The sequence below is a fragment of the Saimiri boliviensis genome, chromosome X (genome assembly GCF_048565385.1).
Source record: "Saimiri boliviensis isolate mSaiBol1 chromosome X, mSaiBol1.pri, whole genome shotgun sequence".
NCBI classification, from domain to species: Eukaryota; Metazoa; Chordata; class Mammalia; order Primates; family Cebidae; genus Saimiri; species Saimiri boliviensis.
In genome coordinates this window covers 125,577,213-125,596,128 of record NC_133470.1, presented here as the reverse complement: position 1 = coordinate 125,596,128, position 18,916 = coordinate 125,577,213, and the positions used below count along the sequence as shown (strand labels likewise).

The window sequence follows — 18,916 nt, the reverse complement described above, 5'->3', positions numbered from 1 at the left end:
CAGATGGTTGGAGATGTGTGATGTTATTTCTGAGGCCTCTGTTCTGTTCCATTAATCTCTCTATATATGTTTTTGTACCAGTATCATGCTGTTTTGATTACTATAGCCTTGTAATATAGTTTGAAGTCAGGTAGTGTGATGCTTCCAGCTTTGTTCCTTTTGCTTAGAATTGTCTTGGCTATACGGGCTCTTTTTTGGTTCCATATGAAATTTAAAGTCGTTTAACTTTTTAATCTGTAAAGAAAGTCAATGGTAACTTGATGGGGATAGCATTAAAGCTATAAATTACTTTGGACAGTATGGCCATTTTCATGGTATTGATTCTTCCTATCCATGAACATGGAATGTTTTTCCATTTATTTTTGTCCTCTCTTATTTTCTTGAGCAGCAGTTTGTAGTTCTCCTTGAAGAGGTCTTTTACATCCCCTGAAAGTTGTATTTCTAGATATTTCATTATCTTTGTAGCAATAATGAATGGGAGTTCACTCTTAATTTGCTATTATTGGTATATGGGAATGCTTGGGATTTTTGCACATTGATTTTGTGTATTGAGACTTGGCTGAAGTGGCTTATTAGCTCAAGGAAGTTTTGGGCTGAGACGATGGGGTTTTCTAAATGTACAATCATGTCATCTGCAAACAGAGAATATGACTTCCTCTCTTCCTATTTGAATACCCTTTATTACTTTCTCTTACCTGATTGTCCTGGCCAGAACTTCTAACACTATGCTGAATAGGAGTGAACTCAGGATTAAGAATCACACTCAAAACCACACAACTACATGGAAAGTGAACAACCTGCTCCTGAATGACTATTTGGTAAATAACAAAATTAAGGCAGAAATAAATAAGTTCTTTGTAACCCTTGAGAACAAAGATACAATGTACCAAAACTCTGGGACACAGCAAAAGCAGTGTTTAGAGAGAAATTTAAAGCTCTAAATGCCCACAAAATAAAGTGGGAAAGAACTAAAATCGACATGCTAACATCACAATTAAAAGAGATAGAGAAGCAAGAGCAAACAAATTCAAAAGCTAGCAGAAGACAAATAACTAAGATCAGAGCAGAGCTGAAGGAGATAGAGACATGAAAAACCTTTCAGAAAATTAAGGAACTCAGGAGATGGTTTTTTGAAAAGACTAAAAAAATAGATAGACCACCAACTAGATTAATAAGGAAGAAAAGAGAGAAGAATCAAATAGACACAATTAAAAATAATAAAGGGGAGATCACCACTGATCCCACAGAAATACAAACTACCATCAAAGAATACTATAAACACTTCTATGCATGTAAACTAGGAAATCTAGAAGAAATGGATAAGTTCCTGGACATATACACCCTCCCGAGACTAAACCAGGAACAAGTCGAATCCCTGAATAGACCAATAACAAGGTCTGAAATTGAGGCAGTAATTAATAGCCTACCAACCAAAAAAAGCCCAGGAACAGATAGATTCATAGCCAAATTCTACCAGAGGTATGAAGAAGAGCTGGTACTGTTCCTTCTGAAACTATTCCAAACAATAGAAAAAGAGGGACTTTTCCCTAACTCATTTTATGAGGTATACATCATCCTGATACCAAAACCTGGCAGAGACACAACAAAAAAAGAAAATTTCTGGCCAATGTTCCTGATGAACATCGATGCAAAAATCCTTAACAAAATACTGGCAAACCAAATCCAGCAGCACATCAAAAAGCTTATCCACCATGATCAAGTAGGCTTCATCCCTGAGATGCAAGGCTGGTTCAACATATATAAATCAATAACCATAATCCATCACATAAACAGAACCAATGACAAAAATCACATGATTATCTCAATAGATGCAGAAAAGGCCTTCAGTAAAACTTAACACCCCTTCATGCTAAAAATTCTCAATAAACTAGGTATTGATGGAATGTATTTCAAAATAATAAGAACTATTTATGACAAACCCACAGCTAATGTCATACTGAATGGGCAAAAGCTGGAAGCATTTCATTTGAAAACAGCACAAGACAAGGATGCCCTCTTTCATCACTCCTATGTAGATCATTCTTTTAAGGCTTATTTATTTGAGAACATTTCCCTAGGTCTCCTTTTACATTTCAGAGGTTGTCTCTGACAATAGAAGTCTAAGCTCCTAGTGGAATATCAGACTACCACAAGTCTCATTTCCTTTTCTCTTGTTAGTGTTAATTTCTCATGGTTGAATTTCTTTTAGGCCATGTCAGGTTACTCTTCAGGTTACTGAAGAGCCCCTCTGGCTATTCCAATTTGAACAACTAGGTTAATCTTAAAAAATATTATAATAAAATGAAAATGCATTTAAGATCCGGTGCTTTCTGTCCTCATGCAGCAGAAAGATTGAAGGCTGATTTGGTGGACAATCAGTTTCCCTCTGTGAAGCCCCTTGTCTTTTAAACTAATTGCTGTCTAGCTGGCCATTTGACTCTATGCTTATAGGCAACTTTCATTAATCATTATACAAGAAAGCTAGAACTAACTTCTTCAGTCTTTCATGCCTATTAAGTGATCTAGTGACTGTCTTATCAAAAACAAAGTATACCTGACAGTAACTTATGGTGGGATAGAAAAGAAAAATCGAGACAGGCAGGAATGCTTGTCTGATTCTGAAGACAAAGAGAATACAACCCCAGTAAGAGCATCTCAGAAGCAAATGGAATATTTAAAACTAAAGCTAAATCCCTGTTTTCTTCTTTGGTCCTGGACTTGAGTTATCTCTTCATTTATCTGGATTTAAGACAAAACCAGATTGTGAATTTAGTGCCTTGAGAACCTTATATCTCCTAGATCTGTCCAGATGTGAAATTATTTTACCCATATTTGAAGACTTCATTTCTTTTCCTATAGGTCCAATTGGTCCCCCAGGAGATCCTGGACGCAATGGACTCCCTGGCTTTGATGGTGCAGGAGGGCGCAAAGGAGACCCAGGCCTTCCAGGACAGCCAGGTGAGACAAATAAAACATGCTGTTTGTGGAAGGAAAGTCTTTGCATCTGAGAGACCTCTGGACATAGGGCCTCCACTTAGAGCTGTGAGATCTCTTGTTGTTAGCATAGCTGACTGGTAAACCTGGAGCTGGGGAAAATAGGAAAGCACATAATTAGATTTGTCACTAATAGAGAAGCACACAAGGTGGTTTTTATTTGTGTTTAGAATGGTGGAAAGCTCAGTTGTTTCTCACAATGGGAATTTTCCAGGCACTCACTGTACTTACTTGTTCAGGATATTTTCAGTATATTGATTTAAATCCCTTGACCATCTTGAAACTATTGTGAATATTTCTGCATTTGGAAATATCACAGTAGGCTGTAATTTCTTTCATAAAGAGCAGCAAATATAAAGGAAAAGTTTAACCTTTAAGAGTCATGGTGACATCTCATACTGAGATGATAAATAAATTGATATTAGAATCATTAATAGGTGCACCTGATAATATTGAGTCTGGTATCATTCAGTTTTGAATCTGTACTCAACTTCTAAAAATAATTTGAGTCAACTTAAAATTAAAAAATATACTAGTGTTAAGATTTCTAAAATAGGAGTAGAGTATCATACATTATATAGATCATTAATTTATGTTAACAACTCTAGATTATATAAATATGACTCTAAACTAAATAAACACGAAGAGTTTGTATTTTAAATATCAGTGGCAACATGGCAGAGTGGTGACACTTATCGCCTTCCTAGAGTCAATGCCCTGCCATTTCATTAATGCTATATTTCTTTTTTTTTTTTTGAGACGGAGTTTCGCTCTTTTCACCCAGGCTGGAGTGCAATGGCGCGATCTCGGCTCACCACAACCTCCGCCTCCTGGGTTCAGGCAATTCTCCTGCCTCAGCCTCCTGAGTAGCTGGGATTACAGGCACGCGCCATCATGCCCAGCTAATTTTTTTATTTTTAGTAGAGACGGGGTTTCACTATGTTGACCAGGATGGTCTCGATCTCTTGACCTCGTGATCCACCCGCCTCGGCCTCCCAAAGTGATGGGATTACAGGCTTGAGCCACCGCGCCCGGCTCTATATTTCTAGGTAAATAACAAGTTAGTGTCATCTTCATCACAGGTGTTTCTATGAAGTTTCCCCAAAATGAAAATTTACACACAAGCTGGCCAAAGACCTGCATATACACAGAATTCTTAAATGAACTCAAACTAAGAGGTTAAATTAGGAAGGGAAGCCAGTGGTAGATTGCAAATAGGCATTTTGAAAATACTTCTTTAGAATGTTCTGCCTGTTCTCTACATAAAAAGGTATGCCTGAGAATAATTTCCCCAGACAGATTCAAAGGAAAATGTTTTTTAGCACTGAAGCTGCCAGATTGATGGCAACCACACCCTTCCCTTCTCATTGATTAACAAAACAGCAGGCTGAAATTTGGTCATGAGGTTCAGATTCTTTTAGTACAACGAGAGACTAAATAACATACAGGCTCTCCAAGTACGCATATTTGATTTGTCTCCTAGCCCATGATATCTGACAATGCCTTTATAGACACTCTATAAATATCAAATAAATTAACTAGTCAAATGAGGTCATATTGTTTTATCAATAACCGTTAAGATTAGATCACAGCTTACTTAATCTTGTATACTGATGATTTCATGGAAATAGGCACCCGTGGTTTGGATGGTCCCCCTGGGCCAGATGGATTGCAAGGTCCTCCAGGTCCCCCTGGAACCTCCTCTATTGCGCATGGATTTCTTATTACACGCCACAGCCAGACAACGGATGCACCACAGTGCCCGCAGGGAACACTTCAGGTCTATGAAGGCTTTTCTCTCCTGTATGTACAAGGAAATAAAAGAGCCCACGGTCAAGACTTGGGTGAGATAATCAATATCTAATTTATTACTGTGCATTTTGTTTTTGTTTCAAAAATACTGTTGGGTTCTAAAGTAGCCTTGGCCAAAGTGCCTCTATCTATTCTTTTGGGACTTCCAAATTGAAAACCATGTCAAAGGCAACTGAATATATTCACTCTGATTTTTAAATAAATAATATTTAACCTTTAATTAAAAGCATTAATTAGCCCTTGTGAGATACAATTCCTGGCCTAAAGCTAATCATTTCAAAAGCGCCACATTTACTTTTAGTTAGATTAGTTATTAAGGAAACAGTTTTCCTGGGCTCTCTGCAGTATAGCAGCTGCTTAAGTGTGCAGTGTTTATAATTCATCGGAGATGGTTACCTCTTCTTTGAAACTGGTCCTCATCAAGTTGAAAGATAACTTCTGAAGAGAATCTTGGTTCTTAGATCAAAGAAAATAAGGTCATTGCTTAATTATGCTAGTTTATAGTTCTTAAAATAAGTGCCTTAGCTTTATAAAGTATTACCAGAGTCATTTAAAGCTGTATAAAGTATGACATTTCTGTACAAAATCTAGTTCATTTGAAGTCTTCCCATGTATCTTCCCTATACTGGGGTGGGCAGCTAGGTTGATGGGATGAGGCTGGACTGAATCACTCTCAAGGACTCTTCCATCCCTGTGAATTGTTTTCCTGGAATTTTGACTTTGGATGTTGAAGTTTCATTGTCTTACCTGGGGCTGTTTATTTTAAGACTGACTATCCCCTTTGCCTCTATAAAGACTTTTAAAAAGATAGTCTGGGCTCCCAGTTTCTGGGATTGCTATGATGAGAGGCTTCCTGAGGTCTCATTGGCTGGGCCATTCATTCTGTGGAAACAGTTCAGCAGCAGGGACCCCGGAGGTCAGCTTTACTCCCTGTTTTTCCAAGGCATATGGCCATACCTGCCAGCCAGTTCTGGCCCGCCAGGGTAAAGATATTCATTTACATGTAAGTCAGTGGTCATACGTCATTTTACAAAACCAAATAATGTAAGAGTTCGCCCAATAGCTTTCTTCTCCATATTCTTTTTTTCTTCTACTTGTATTTCCTTTTTCTTCTTTTTAACTTTCATCTGTTACCTTTCTCTTTTTTGCTTCATTATATCTTTTTAAATTTTAAAATTGAGAAATCTTCATTAAATTAGTGATTATCTTTCCATAATTTAATTGAATAATAAATATCTAAATAATTAAAATAATTTAATATCTTCAGGTTGACTTTTATCTAGACTTTCTCTCATGAAATTCTTCTTTTTTGTTCATTTTCTCTAAACTGTCAGAGTCTAACTTATAATCGAACTTTAAACTTCAAATCCCTAACCTACCAGGTCAATAGGAACCATTAGAAGTTTTGAGCACTATGAAATTAAAAAATGTAATGCAAAGAGAAGATAGAATCTGCTATCAGCATGTAATTATAACTTTTCAGAATCCATGTATTTGCTCAAATAAGAACAGTCAGATTTGGAGGCTATAAACTGGCCCTGACTCTGGTACAGTTTAGGCCTCAGATACAGGAAGGCCACGACAGAGCCCAAGATCCTAGGAATGGTCCTGGATTGCAGAGGCTTTGCTGGGGCTCACACAAGGATCACATTGGAGGTATCTTGATGACTAAGCAAAGATAGAGGCAGCTATAATTTTGATGTTAAAGTAACAATTATCTCCTGTTCGAATAAATGCATTCTGTGTTGAATTAGTGGAAAGATTATAGTATGTAAGAAAGAGGACAGAGAAGATGGATTAAATACTAAAGCTTTTCTGGCTGGGAGAAAAAAAAACATACAGAGAACAATTAGTCCATTAAAGTCTTATGATTGTAAGGTATAGAGGGCTTTGGGAGTATAGGGGATCATTCTCTCTTCAAACATTTGGAAACTATAACCCAGAATTCTGCATCATCGTGGGCAGCCACAGGTTCAACCAGACATTCCTGATTTCATCATTATGGGCCGTCCTTTTATTTACCTTTCTTTTCTATTCCTTATGATACTAGGAGTATTTTCAGTGCTGTCCCAAATAAGGCAGTAGCTTAGTTTTCTTTTTAAACGACCTTATAATGTACAAGGCACTTCATATCCATTATGTAATTTAATTTACACAGCTATGATTAATAAAAATATATACAAATATTCTGCTTTTATATTTTATACACAAAGAGACTGTCTAATAGGTTAAATGACTTAGTAAAACCTTACACAGTTAGAAAGTGATGGAGATAAGTCGTGAATCCAACACATGCCAATTCTAAAACCATTTCTTTTTAAATTTTGCCATGTTCACTCTTACATGACTATGAGTCAGTCAGTTTTTTCTGAACCGGTTTTTACAATGGATGTATTAGACTAAATCAGTGATTTTTCAACCTAGGGAATTTTTTGAAGACTCCTAGTCCTATGCCAAATTTGTTGTATAAAAATTCCAAATAATTCTGATAATACATGTTTAAGATCTATTGGTCTTTTATTAGTCATCTTCAGTCTGAGATAAGCATATCTCTTTGAATACATGAAGGATTTTCAAGAAGCACAGAGGCATAGTTTGTTAAAAATCAATTTTCAACGCCTTTATTTCTATATATACCTTCTCCTAAAGTTAATCTGACTTTAGCAGATGTGCTTTGAGCAATCTCCTTTCCTGTATCTCCTTTCACTGTCATGCATTCCCCACATTGTGAGAGTCACACTCTGGCACGTTGCCTTGAAGTATGAAAACTTCTGACAGACAAATTCGAAGGCACAATTCAAAATAACAGTTCTGCTAAAGATACAATTACCATTAGATCCAGCAATCCCATTACTGGATATTTACCCAAAGGAAAAGAAATTAATATATGAAGGGGATCATTGCACTCACATGTTTCTTGTAGCACTATTTACAATGACAAAGATACGGAATCAACCTAGGTATCCAACAAAGGATGAATGGATAAAGAAAATGTGGTATATATACACAATGGAATATTATTCAGCCATATAAAAGAATGAAATAATGTCATGGTTGGAACTGGAAGTTATTATCTTAAGTGAAATAAGTCAGGCACAAAAGACAAATATCACATGTCCTCACTTATATGTGGGAGCTAAAAATTCGAACACGTAAAGGCAGAGACAGGAACGACAGATAGCAGAGACTGGGAAGGGTAAGTTTGGGGAAGGGGGAGGAGGAAGAGAATTGGGTTAAGGGATACAAACATACAGTAAGATAGAAGGAATTAATTCCATATTTGATAGCAGAGGAGAATGACTATACTTAAAAAATGTACTGTACATGGAAACCCTAAATATTCTGACTTGATCACTATGCATTATATACATATAAAAAAATTTTCATGTTCCCCATAATCTTGGGGAAAATATTATGCAGCCATCAAAAACGATGAGTTCACGTCCTTTATAGGGACATGGATGAACCTGGAAACCATCATTCTCAGCAAACTGACACAAGAGCAGAAAATCAAACACCGTATATTCTCGCTCATAGGCGGGTGTTGAACAATGAGAACACATGGACACAGGGAGGGGAGCACTACACACTGGGGTCTGTTGGGGGGAAATGGGGGAGGGGCGGGGGGTGGGGAGGTGGGAAGAGATAGCATGGGGAGAAATGACAGATACAGGTGAGGGGACGGAAGGCAGCAAAGCACACTGCCATGTGTGTACCTATGCAACAATCTTGCATGTTCATCACATGTACCCCAAAACCTAAAATGCAATTAAAAAAAAAAAAAAAAATTAATAAATTAATGGTTTTGTTAAAGTCTCCATTAACTCAAGCTCTATAATTCACTTTTAATCCATCTAAGAAATACATTTCGAATACATTTCTAATATGATGAAATTTAGATATCAAAAATTTAGATGTTACTTTCAAAAGTGTAAGAGTGTACATTTTTCACCATTCTTTTGTGAGTAAATTAGAAAAGAAAGGCTTGATTACAAGTAAAGATAACCTTTCTTGTCCCTACTAGCTCTGAATTTCAAAGGTTAGTTTCTTTTTTTTTTTTCAGTTTGTTTGTTTTCTCCTCACATCTTTCCTTCCTGTTTTATTTTTTCCTTTTTTTACTTATTCTTCAAATCTGTCTATGGTGGCTGTGCACACTGGTCAGCATTACTATTGTCCCTAGGCCTAAGGAGATTGCAAATGCACACAAGATACATACTGAGGATGTCTTAGAAGAAGAGAAGGCAGCCTGGAGCACGAAATATTGATAAAATATTGTAAGGACTCAGTGTGTGTCCTTCACTTATACATGATGAATTACTAAATATTCTCCATAAGACACCATTGTTTACAAGATGCATCACTAATTTAAAAACAGCATTGGGGAATATATAATGAGCTACCACAATAAATATCAACATACATTATAAAATACATCCTTATTTTATAAATGTTAAAATGAGTAAATCTTAGATTTAAGAAATATAGTATATTTGTTACCTATGAAAGGCTGGCAAGTTTCCTTGAAAGGATGTTTGCTGTTGTTTTAGAAAAAACTAAACTATCATCATCATGCAGTCCTTCATCGTTTTCTCTCCAATTCTTTCTAGGGACGGCTGGCAGCTGCCTTCGTCGTTTTAGTACCATGCCTTTCATGTTCTGCAACATCAATAATGTTTGCAACTTTGCTTCAAGAAATGACTATTCTTACTGGCTCTCTACCCCAGAGCCCATGCCAATGAGCATGCAACCCCTAAAGGGTCAGAGCATCCAGCCATTCATTAGTCGGTAAGGTATTGGTTTAGCTTTGACTTTTACTAATCCTCAGCTAGTTAACTAGTCAGATTTGGGTCCAGAGCTAACAATCTGATGATATTCCTCTTAGGTTAGGTAGAACAGACATACCTCTTAATATTCAATTAAGTACTTAGTTTGACTCACATTTATTGGGGGTCTGCTTTTAACCAGGCCCCCATGATAGACATAGTGTAATAGCCAGAGAACTCACAGTGTAGTAATTATTTATTACATAAATTAGTCTAATATATATCAGACTTAGGCTAAGTGCTACAGTAGATTTAATAAAAATGTTATGAAAACATAGGGAAATAGATGTTTAATTTCAACTGGAGAAATCTGGGTTGACCATATGAAAAAAATTTGTCTTGAACTGGTCAGTCCTTGAACGACTAGAAGGACTTGAAGCACAGGCAGTTATAAAGGGAAAAGATACACTAGGTAGATAAAATGACAATAGTTAATAAATTAATGTGTCTAGGATATAATATGTAAAGTTTGTGTTGGGAGAAAAGATTGTAAAGTTAGCTTGGGCCCAGATAGTAGAAGGCCTTCAGTACCAAATTGTAGTTTGAAATTTATTTGATATTTAACAAGGAGCCCCAAAGTATTTTTGAGCTACACTCCAGCAAAGATTATAGAGCCATCAATGTGTAACAATCGATTACAGAGGGGATAGTCTTGAGGTAGAGAGACCAGTTGGATTGAAGAGTATTGCTATAGCCCTGATGTAAGTAAATTTCAACTCGCAGTGGGGTACATGTATCATGTTATTAGGCTAGATAGGATTTGGCAGTTGATTCGCCATGGAAGGAGGAGGTGGTAGCTGAGATTTGGAGCATGAGTTACTGAGAGAAGTGGGGTGCCATTAATAGATATCTCTTAGAGTTTTGCCATTTTGGAACCTAGTTTAATCTGCTAGGAATGTTGGATATTGCCATTTTTATTCTGATCCTGACCCAGGATTTCAGTAACCATAAAGGATGAATTGCTGGAAAGCCTAATTCCTTTGACATTAAATGTAAAGATTAAAACTGGTTCAGCCTTAGTAGCAAATTCATAGTGCCTTTTTTAATAAGTTTTTCTGAATCCTTTGGGAATTTAGGAGAGAGAGAGAGAGAGAGAGAGAGAGAGAGAGAGAGAGAGACTCTGTGTGTGTGTGTGTGTGTGTGTAATTTTGTCAGTCCCAACTCTTGGGAGTAAAAGCTTCTCTAAATGTCTTACCTATTATGTTAGGTAAAGTGCCAAACTGGCCTCAGTCATATGTCAGGAGGTCCACTCATGTTCTTTATTAAAGATATGGAAGGCTCAGATATATTCATTCTGTTGCTACTTTAGTTGATTTTATAGATTTCAGCCTCATCTCCAAGTGCCTGGGTACCTGCCCAGCATTCTGGATATGTTGTACTGCTCCAGATATAGTCAAACATTTAATATATGTCTTTTGGACCAAGAATAATTGGTGAAGATTGCGAAAGTGTCCGCTTTTTATATTTTCCAGTCTTTCTGACATTGTTCTTGCCACAGTTTCAGCATTACTAAATGTCTCCCCTCCAATTGAGCACTTTGACAACAAGTAATATGTACAACACAACAGCCAAACTCTTATGACAATTACGGCATCAACTATAGCAAGTATGAATAGAAGTCTAGGGCAGAATGGAAAATGAAAAGGCCATTGCACTGGTTCTACAGTTTTTTGAAAAAAGTTTGCAGTTTATTATGTATATTGGGAAACAATGCTTATGCAAATGCAATCCCCAAAGTGCATTTGTTCAACTTTTGTGATCATTGAAAGACACATTAATGGGCTTCTGTACCAGGAAGGCTTCCAGTGAAGCAGGCCTGCTACTTCTCACATGCTCACTCTGTAGATTATATTCCTTCTCCCCTTCCTTTACCAGATGTGCAGTATGTGAAGCCCCAGCCGTGGTGATCGCAGTTCACAGTCAGACGATCCAGATTCCCCATTGTCCTCAGGGATGGGATTCTCTGTGGATTGGTTATTCCTTCATGATGGTATTATACACTCTTCCTTGCATTTGTCATCCTAGCTGACTGTTCATTCCATCTACATTTCTTTCCAATATGAAGAATCCCTTCCATTTGCATAATAAGAAACGTAAACTTCAAATAGCTTCTATCTAAGCACTGTGTTCCCCTCACACATTTCTTGTAACATATTTTCATTATCTGCCCATTACTTTTGTTGACTACCCTTGATGTGGATACTATTCTCTTACCTCTGGGCCTGTTCCTTCACTGGATTTGAATTTTTGGCTAAGCTCGGCACACATCTTTGGAGATTCACTAAGCTATTATGACACATGGGTATTGCGGCACATTTTTCCTTGTCTTTTCTAGCATACAAGTGCAGGAGCAGAAGGCTCAGGTCAAGCCCTAGCCTCCCCTGGTTCCTGCTTGGAAGAGTTTCGTTCAGCTCCCTTCATCGAATGTCATGGAAGAGGTACCTGTAACTACTACGCCAACTCCTATAGCTTTTGGCTGGCAACTGTAGATGTGTCAGACATGTTCAGGTAAAGTACTTATAGCTTTAATTCAAGTCCAAAGCTTCCTTCAGACCTGCTAGGGAAGAGAGAGACAATTTATGGATGGTTTATCCTCAACAAATGTTAGGAATTTATTGGATTGTGTACTTTATTCTTGCTTGTTCTTCTCATATACATGACTCAGGTCAGAAAAATAGACTTGATTAATATTAGGTGAGTATGGTTTGTGATAGCTTAGTAGTAATCCTTCAGTAATGAAACAGAGATAAAGAAAGGTTATGTGACCTTCCTAATAAGTTCAGCAGCTGTTCAACTAGATTAAGACCACCCTAGGAATTGAAGTTACAGTCTGTCTTCTCCCTCTCAGTGCACTGGTCTCCTTTCCCAGGGTGTTTTAAAGATTCTCATTTAAGTGTTTGAATGAGCAAGACATACATAATACATATACCTCAACCTATTGATTTTCTACAGTTTAAATTTATTTTTATGTGCTGCTTTTGAGTTATCACTACTTGATACTTTTCTTATGGTCCTTATTATCTATTCATCATGAGTTTCCCAGATTTCCCTCATCCTGTGAATATTAAAAAAATATATCAGAGAAAGAGAAAAAGATAGAAAATGAAAGGGAGACACAAATATACAAAGATAATCGTGGTGGAGAGAATAGTTACAAAAATATATATGACCACCATATCTCAATGTCTCTTAAACCATAATAGTTACTGCATTAGATTATATTGCTGAAAAGTAAACCATTAAGTTACCAACAGAACTACCTAACACAAAGAGAATGTTTCGTTTTAAATTTGAACCAGTAAGAGAATTGAAATACCAGAAAAGGTGGATCTGATTGTCTTATTTCTTATTTCCCAGTAAACCTCAGTCAGAAACGCTGAAAGCAGGAGACTTGAGGACACGTATTAGCCGATGTCAAGTATGCATGAAGAGGACATAATATTTTGAATTATTCCTTGTGTGTTTTAAAATGTGATATATATATATATATACACACACATATATATATATATATATATATATATATAAATATATAAAATTCCTAGGATGCAATTTCTCATTGTCCCCAAATTTACTACTGCTGCCATCAATGGTGCTACTATATTTGATCAAGATAACATGCTGACTAATAACCACGAAGATTCAGATGTACCTCAGCAATGTGCCAGAGCAAGGTGTCTATTAATTTTCTACTAAAGAAATAGGGAAGCAAATTTACTTTTGGGGTCCAGAATTACTTTCTCCAAGAATTACAAGATGAAAATTTTATATTTTGCCCAGTTACTAAAATGGTACATTAAAAATTCAATTAAGAGAAGAGTCACACTGAGTAAAATAAAAGACTGCAGTTTGGGGGGAAGAATTATTTTTCATGGTGCTACTAATCCTGCTGTATCCCAGGTTTTTAATATAAAAGTGTTAAGCTTATTTTGCTTTGTAAGTAAAGAATGTGTATATTGTGTAAACAGTCTTTTAGCTCAAAATGTTGAGTCATTTACATATGACATAGCATGAATCACTCTTTACAGAAAACGTAGAAACCCTAGAATACAGACAATATTTTATATTCATGTTTATCCAAGTGAGAGGATTTACACTCCTACATCAAGTTACTACTGATAGTAAATTTTGAGTTTTATCCTCTAAGTTCTGTTTTGATTTTTTAAAAAACAAATCCTTTAGTCACTTTAATCAGAATTTTAAATGTTCATGTTACATACCAAATTATAATATCTATTAGAGCAATTTGTCTTTTGGTATATTCTCCAGGATTATCTCTTAAGACCATATGCTCCCTGTTTTAATGTTTCTTACATCTTGTTTTTACTCATTTCTGACTAAACAAAGCTATTCCAAATAATTCTGAGAAACAAACAAACACACAAAATTAACAATTCTTTTCCTTGTGCTTCTTATGTAAGAATCCTCCTGTGATCTCTTGTACAAAACTGGGAAACAATACTTGGTTAGTTTCTCTTCAGTTACAAAAAGCCAACTGATGTTTCTTACTATTTTTAAATTTTAAATATTTTATCATAAATACTCATAGGGTACCTTATTTCCCTAGCCATCATCTTCTCACTTCAATGTTTTTTAAACCTACCAATATCAATTTAATTAAAGATATGTTGAAAAGATGGTCTGTTGTGTATCTTTCAGCCTGTGTGTAAAAATACCTGCTTGTTTACAGATAGATTACACATCTGCACATCAACAAGTCATCTTTTCCCAGGCAATTGGTTTCTCCACACTTTGATCACTCTGATAGTAGATAGAAAACATAAAGGAATGTAAACTTTTTCCAGTGAAGATAACTACCTTTTGGAAGATATTTCTGAGATAATAAATTTCTTGACAACGTTGTGTTGATGGCTGAGAAAGGAAACTGGCTTCTATCTGGGGAAGAATTCATGAATAATGTTTAAAACAGGTTAGTGAGTTAATATTCCTAATGATTAAGAATGAACACATATAGTTCTCTAAAATAGTCAAGGACTTGTTAAAAATAAGAGACATTAAAAAGTTCCATAATAAAGTTTGTGTTACAGCTAAAAGATAAAACAACCAAAACAATTTGAGTATTTAAAATCCTAATATGGACCTATGCAAAATCTAAAGCTTAGAATCTATAGTGGTAAAATTTAGGATCTAAACAATGATAATTATCTAATCATTTTGTTGATTCTGGCTAGCCAACTGCAAATTTTAGCTTTATTTTTCCATTTAGTCCCATGCATGAAATCAGTAATGAGTAATTGTAACTGAAAACGCCGTATCTTAAGCCCACAGATTTTTCTACATGGTGTACACTCAAAGTTGCCCCTTCTGTTGTAGTCGCAAACATTAATTCCAAATATTTTGCCTTTTGTAGCTTTCCCTCTCATTTATACCTGATTGAAAACCTTGGCCCAAAAAGAGCCTACTATTTATTTATTTATTTATTTATTTTTATTTGAGACAGAGTCTCCTCTGTGACCCAGGCTGGAGTGCAGTGGTGTGATCTCAGCTCACTGCAACCTCCACCTCCTGGGTTCAAATGATTCTCCCACCTCAACCTCCCAAGTGCAGGCCACCACACCCGGATCATTTTTTTGTATTTTTAGTAGAGACAGGGTTTCACCATGTTGCCCAGGCTGGTCATGAACTTCTGAGCTCAAGCGATCCACCTGCCTCGGCCTCCCAAAGTGTTGGAATTACAGGCATGAGCCACTGCACCCATCCCAGCACCTAATTTTTAAATTGTTGCATGTGCAGCTAGTCTATGTGTTTCTTAAATCCGCTAACTACTCCTACCCCTGCTTTGTTGTTTGAAGTACATGAATTCATTCCAGGACATTAATATTGTTAATCCTCCCTTGTCATGGATTATTCAAAGATTATTCTAATCTAGCTGCTTGACTAGTTAACTATGGTGAGGTTTTTTTTTTTTTTTTTTTTTTTGGCTTTTTTATCGTCGGTGAAAATTCCAGAAGTGCTATGGTGAGTTTTATAGTCATAAACTATTAACGATTTTCTCACATTGGCAGGAAATGAATGAACTATTCTGCTTAGTCAGATAGTTTGACTACCAAATAGTTATGTGTACCAAATGTGGTTTTAACAGTTAATAAATTTTTCATGATTCGGATGTTACTTAAGGACCAAATCCTAATATTCTATAGCTGTGTGTGTGTGTGTGTGTGTGTGTGTGTGTGTGTGTGTGTATCCGTGTATCCTTGCATGCAGGTGCACATGTATCTTCTGAAAAGTTGAGGTCTACATGAATAACTTCCATTATACACACACACACACACACACACACACACACACACACACACACACACATATTGTTTAAGAAAGTAGACATTCCAATTGTTTTATAGCGTATGGCCTGATCTGTGCCATGTTGGTGTCACACTCATTGCTTCCACAGAAGGTTATATTGGACACCTTATGATTGTATGATGTTATTTCTCACTCAACCAAATTTGAAGAACACTTTTTCGTTCTTGTAGTGGCAATGAGGTTCTTCACCTCAATGTCATGCCAAACCATCAAAAGTTTATTCAGAAGTTAATCACAAGAGGGCACTATTGCCTATAGAAATGAGTCAGCATGTGTAATGATCTGTTTTGAGTTCATTGTTGTTGGTGCTGGGGTTGTCTAAAGTCCTGTCTCTAGATTCCCTGTTTTAAGTGTCATGTATTCTTGCAGCCTCATAAAAATAATAGCAAATATTTTGTTAGGTGGCCTAGTTTCCCAGTGTCTGTATTCCAAATGAAGTGACAGCTTTGCTCTCGAAGATTTTCTTCTTCAGAGCCTGATTAAGGGTTGGCTCTGGTAGCACTTCCTATGCCTCTCAACACAGAAGCAAGGAGCAATCACTTTTGTTTAGCCAGGACTTCAGCTGGTTTCCTTGGCAGAGAAACTCAGTTCTCAAGCTGGACTATACAAACACCTTCATCCCTAGGCAGCTCCAAAATAAATTGAATAATATTTAAAAATCATATATCATTTCCATTTTAGAGCAGTGGATTTTAGAGTATATTCAGGGAACTTGGAAAGTTTGTATGGTGGCAATACTCCTAAGTTGGAAGTGAATCCAGAGTGGCCTGTCTCCTAACTTCTACATCAACAAATACTGATTGGATGCTTATTAGCTTAGAACACCATGATAGCAATCCAATATGAACTCAACCAGAAAGATAAGCAGTGACCATAATATAGTAAATCCTCACTTCATATGGTCAATATGTTTTTAGAAGGTGTGACTTTAAGGGAAACAATGTCCAACATTATTCAGTTATAATGTTGATGAGGAAAAAGATGATTTTGTTATATGTTGTTTAGCTTTAAAGTCACAGTTTCCAAGAACCTATATGGGCATTTAGTGAGGACTTACTGTATACACCCTGGTAAAGAGGTATGCTAGTCTATCTTTGACTACCAAATCTTACTAACTCTAGGCCAGATAATGGGGGGTTTTGCAAGAGTAACTGTCTGTTCCCAAAAACATGGGGTAAAATCACATTTATGTAACCTTAATTATCTAATTCTCTATTAGTGGACTGCATACCCAACACCTGACCCTACAGGATAACAAATTGCTTACGTCATACAAATTTATGCCAAATATCTTCTGTTTCCCCTTCTACCATCACATGTCATCCTGCTTTCTGCCCCAGAGGGTTCCTGAACGCTATGGCTTCTGATTGGGCTCAACCAATTGGAAGTCCCAGCAGAATATCAGAGGAGGGGACAAGAGTTGGATTAGGGAATTTATTTTCATGGCTCCTTCTCTCTGAGGTCACATCAGGTTGGCTTGTGCCTCCCGGTGGAATGTCCCTACTTGTCTCAAGATGACTTGCTATTTTTAATTATCTTCCCTTCTGGTTCCAGTAACCCCTTCTCATGTTTTCAGGTCTAGGTGTGATGCGTATGGTGACCAGTCTGCTGTTGCTGTGCTGCTAGACCTGGATTCCTGAGCAACCATTTGTGATTACCTCTCCGTACCGTCTATATATTTCTAATTAAGCTCACCTCAGATTATCCTAATTTAAGTGTGCTATACTTTTGCTGTTGATACTCCAACGAATACTCAGTATTTCTAGTTTCTGAAATCTAGGGAAAGTGCTTTATTTCCATATGTGACAAAATGAGGGTGAATTGATAAAACTGACATGCATGATTAAGCATGCATCTTCGACTTTGAACTAAGGGCTGGGCCAGCAGAAATATGACTTAACGCCACTTAATCTAAGACCTAGTTTATCAAGAGTCATTGGAAGCTGTGTTCCAAGGTATTTATGGTGAAATGAGGCAAAATATGTTTTTTATGATCCTAAATTATTTTTTTTCCCAAATAATGTCCTACTGGATCTCTAAAGAATGCATTTTTACTTCCCCCAGGTAGTAATTTTGGCTTCCTCCATCTTAACTTCAAATAAAGAATTTGTTACCTCATTAGCAGACTAGATTATAAGTACCAATTACTGATCTCTGAAAACTCCAAAAAGAAACTCCTGGTAGTATTACTTCAACCAGAGGAAATCTCCTAAACCAGATATACATGCTTGCGATCAGTGAAGAAGCCCCAAAGTGTTACTAGCTGAGAAATGAACAACTTATTGTTGGTTTTCTAGCCTCAAGAGCATCTGTGAAAGGTAAGCCTGCAGACTTTCTTCAGATCTGCTTCCCGCTGTTCAAGGGTATCAGAGTGAATGCTTATACTAGGGATTATGGTAGACAGGACAGGTTCTAAAGCCAAAGGCAGTCTGAGAATCCTGTACTTGGTAATTTCAACCAGTGCCACACCAAACCTACCAAGAAGCCAACATACTTTATCTTCATGCAAAATAGTTTTCTGGTTGATTTCATAGGGCCAGCAAAGTGCTTGCTGTTGCCAGTCTCTCATAAGCTACAATGGTAACCCTCAATGTCACAGCTTTGAATCTCTCTGACACAATAATTTGACCTTTGCTTGGGCTCCAAGAAAGCCTACTTCTAACACCTCAGTAGTAATAAGACTGACACCTTATATTTATATAGTTCTTATTAAAATATCATCCTTCACATGTTTTGTTTGAGTCCCAGCATCTCTGATGTATTCAAGCAATGCAAATATTAGTCTCCAATATACAGATGCAGAAGGTGAGCCTTGGAATAGTTAACTGACCCCAAAAGTCACAGGACAAGTTACTAAGTTCTTTCCACTCAAAATCTAATTGTCGATTTTGAGCCATGAAGATGCCTATATCCTAAAACTCAAGAATTCTGTGTGGTATACATTCATAGCAATATAGGGGTCT

The 18,916-nt window shown here is 36.6% G+C and overlaps 1 protein-coding gene across 2 annotated transcripts in view; it reads left to right on the top strand.

Annotated features, from left to right (window-relative positions):
• COL4A5 (collagen type IV alpha 5 chain) overlaps positions 1-14,266 on the top strand; it is a 243,291-nt gene extending 229,025 nt beyond the window's left edge. For both annotated transcript variants that reach the window (XM_003935864.4, XM_074391651.1), the window contains exons 47-52: positions 2,860-2,958; positions 4,626-4,838; positions 9,414-9,591; positions 11,505-11,619; positions 11,965-12,137; positions 12,987-14,266. In XM_003935864.4, coding sequence (XP_003935913.1) covers positions 2,860-2,958; positions 4,626-4,838; positions 9,414-9,591; positions 11,505-11,619; positions 11,965-12,137; positions 12,987-13,068 — 860 coding nt within the window. In that variant the 3' untranslated portion in view covers positions 13,069-14,266. The remainder of the gene's footprint in view (positions 1-2,859; positions 2,959-4,625; positions 4,839-9,413; positions 9,592-11,504; positions 11,620-11,964; positions 12,138-12,986) is intronic.
• Positions 14,267-18,916: the final 4,650 nt, after the last annotated feature.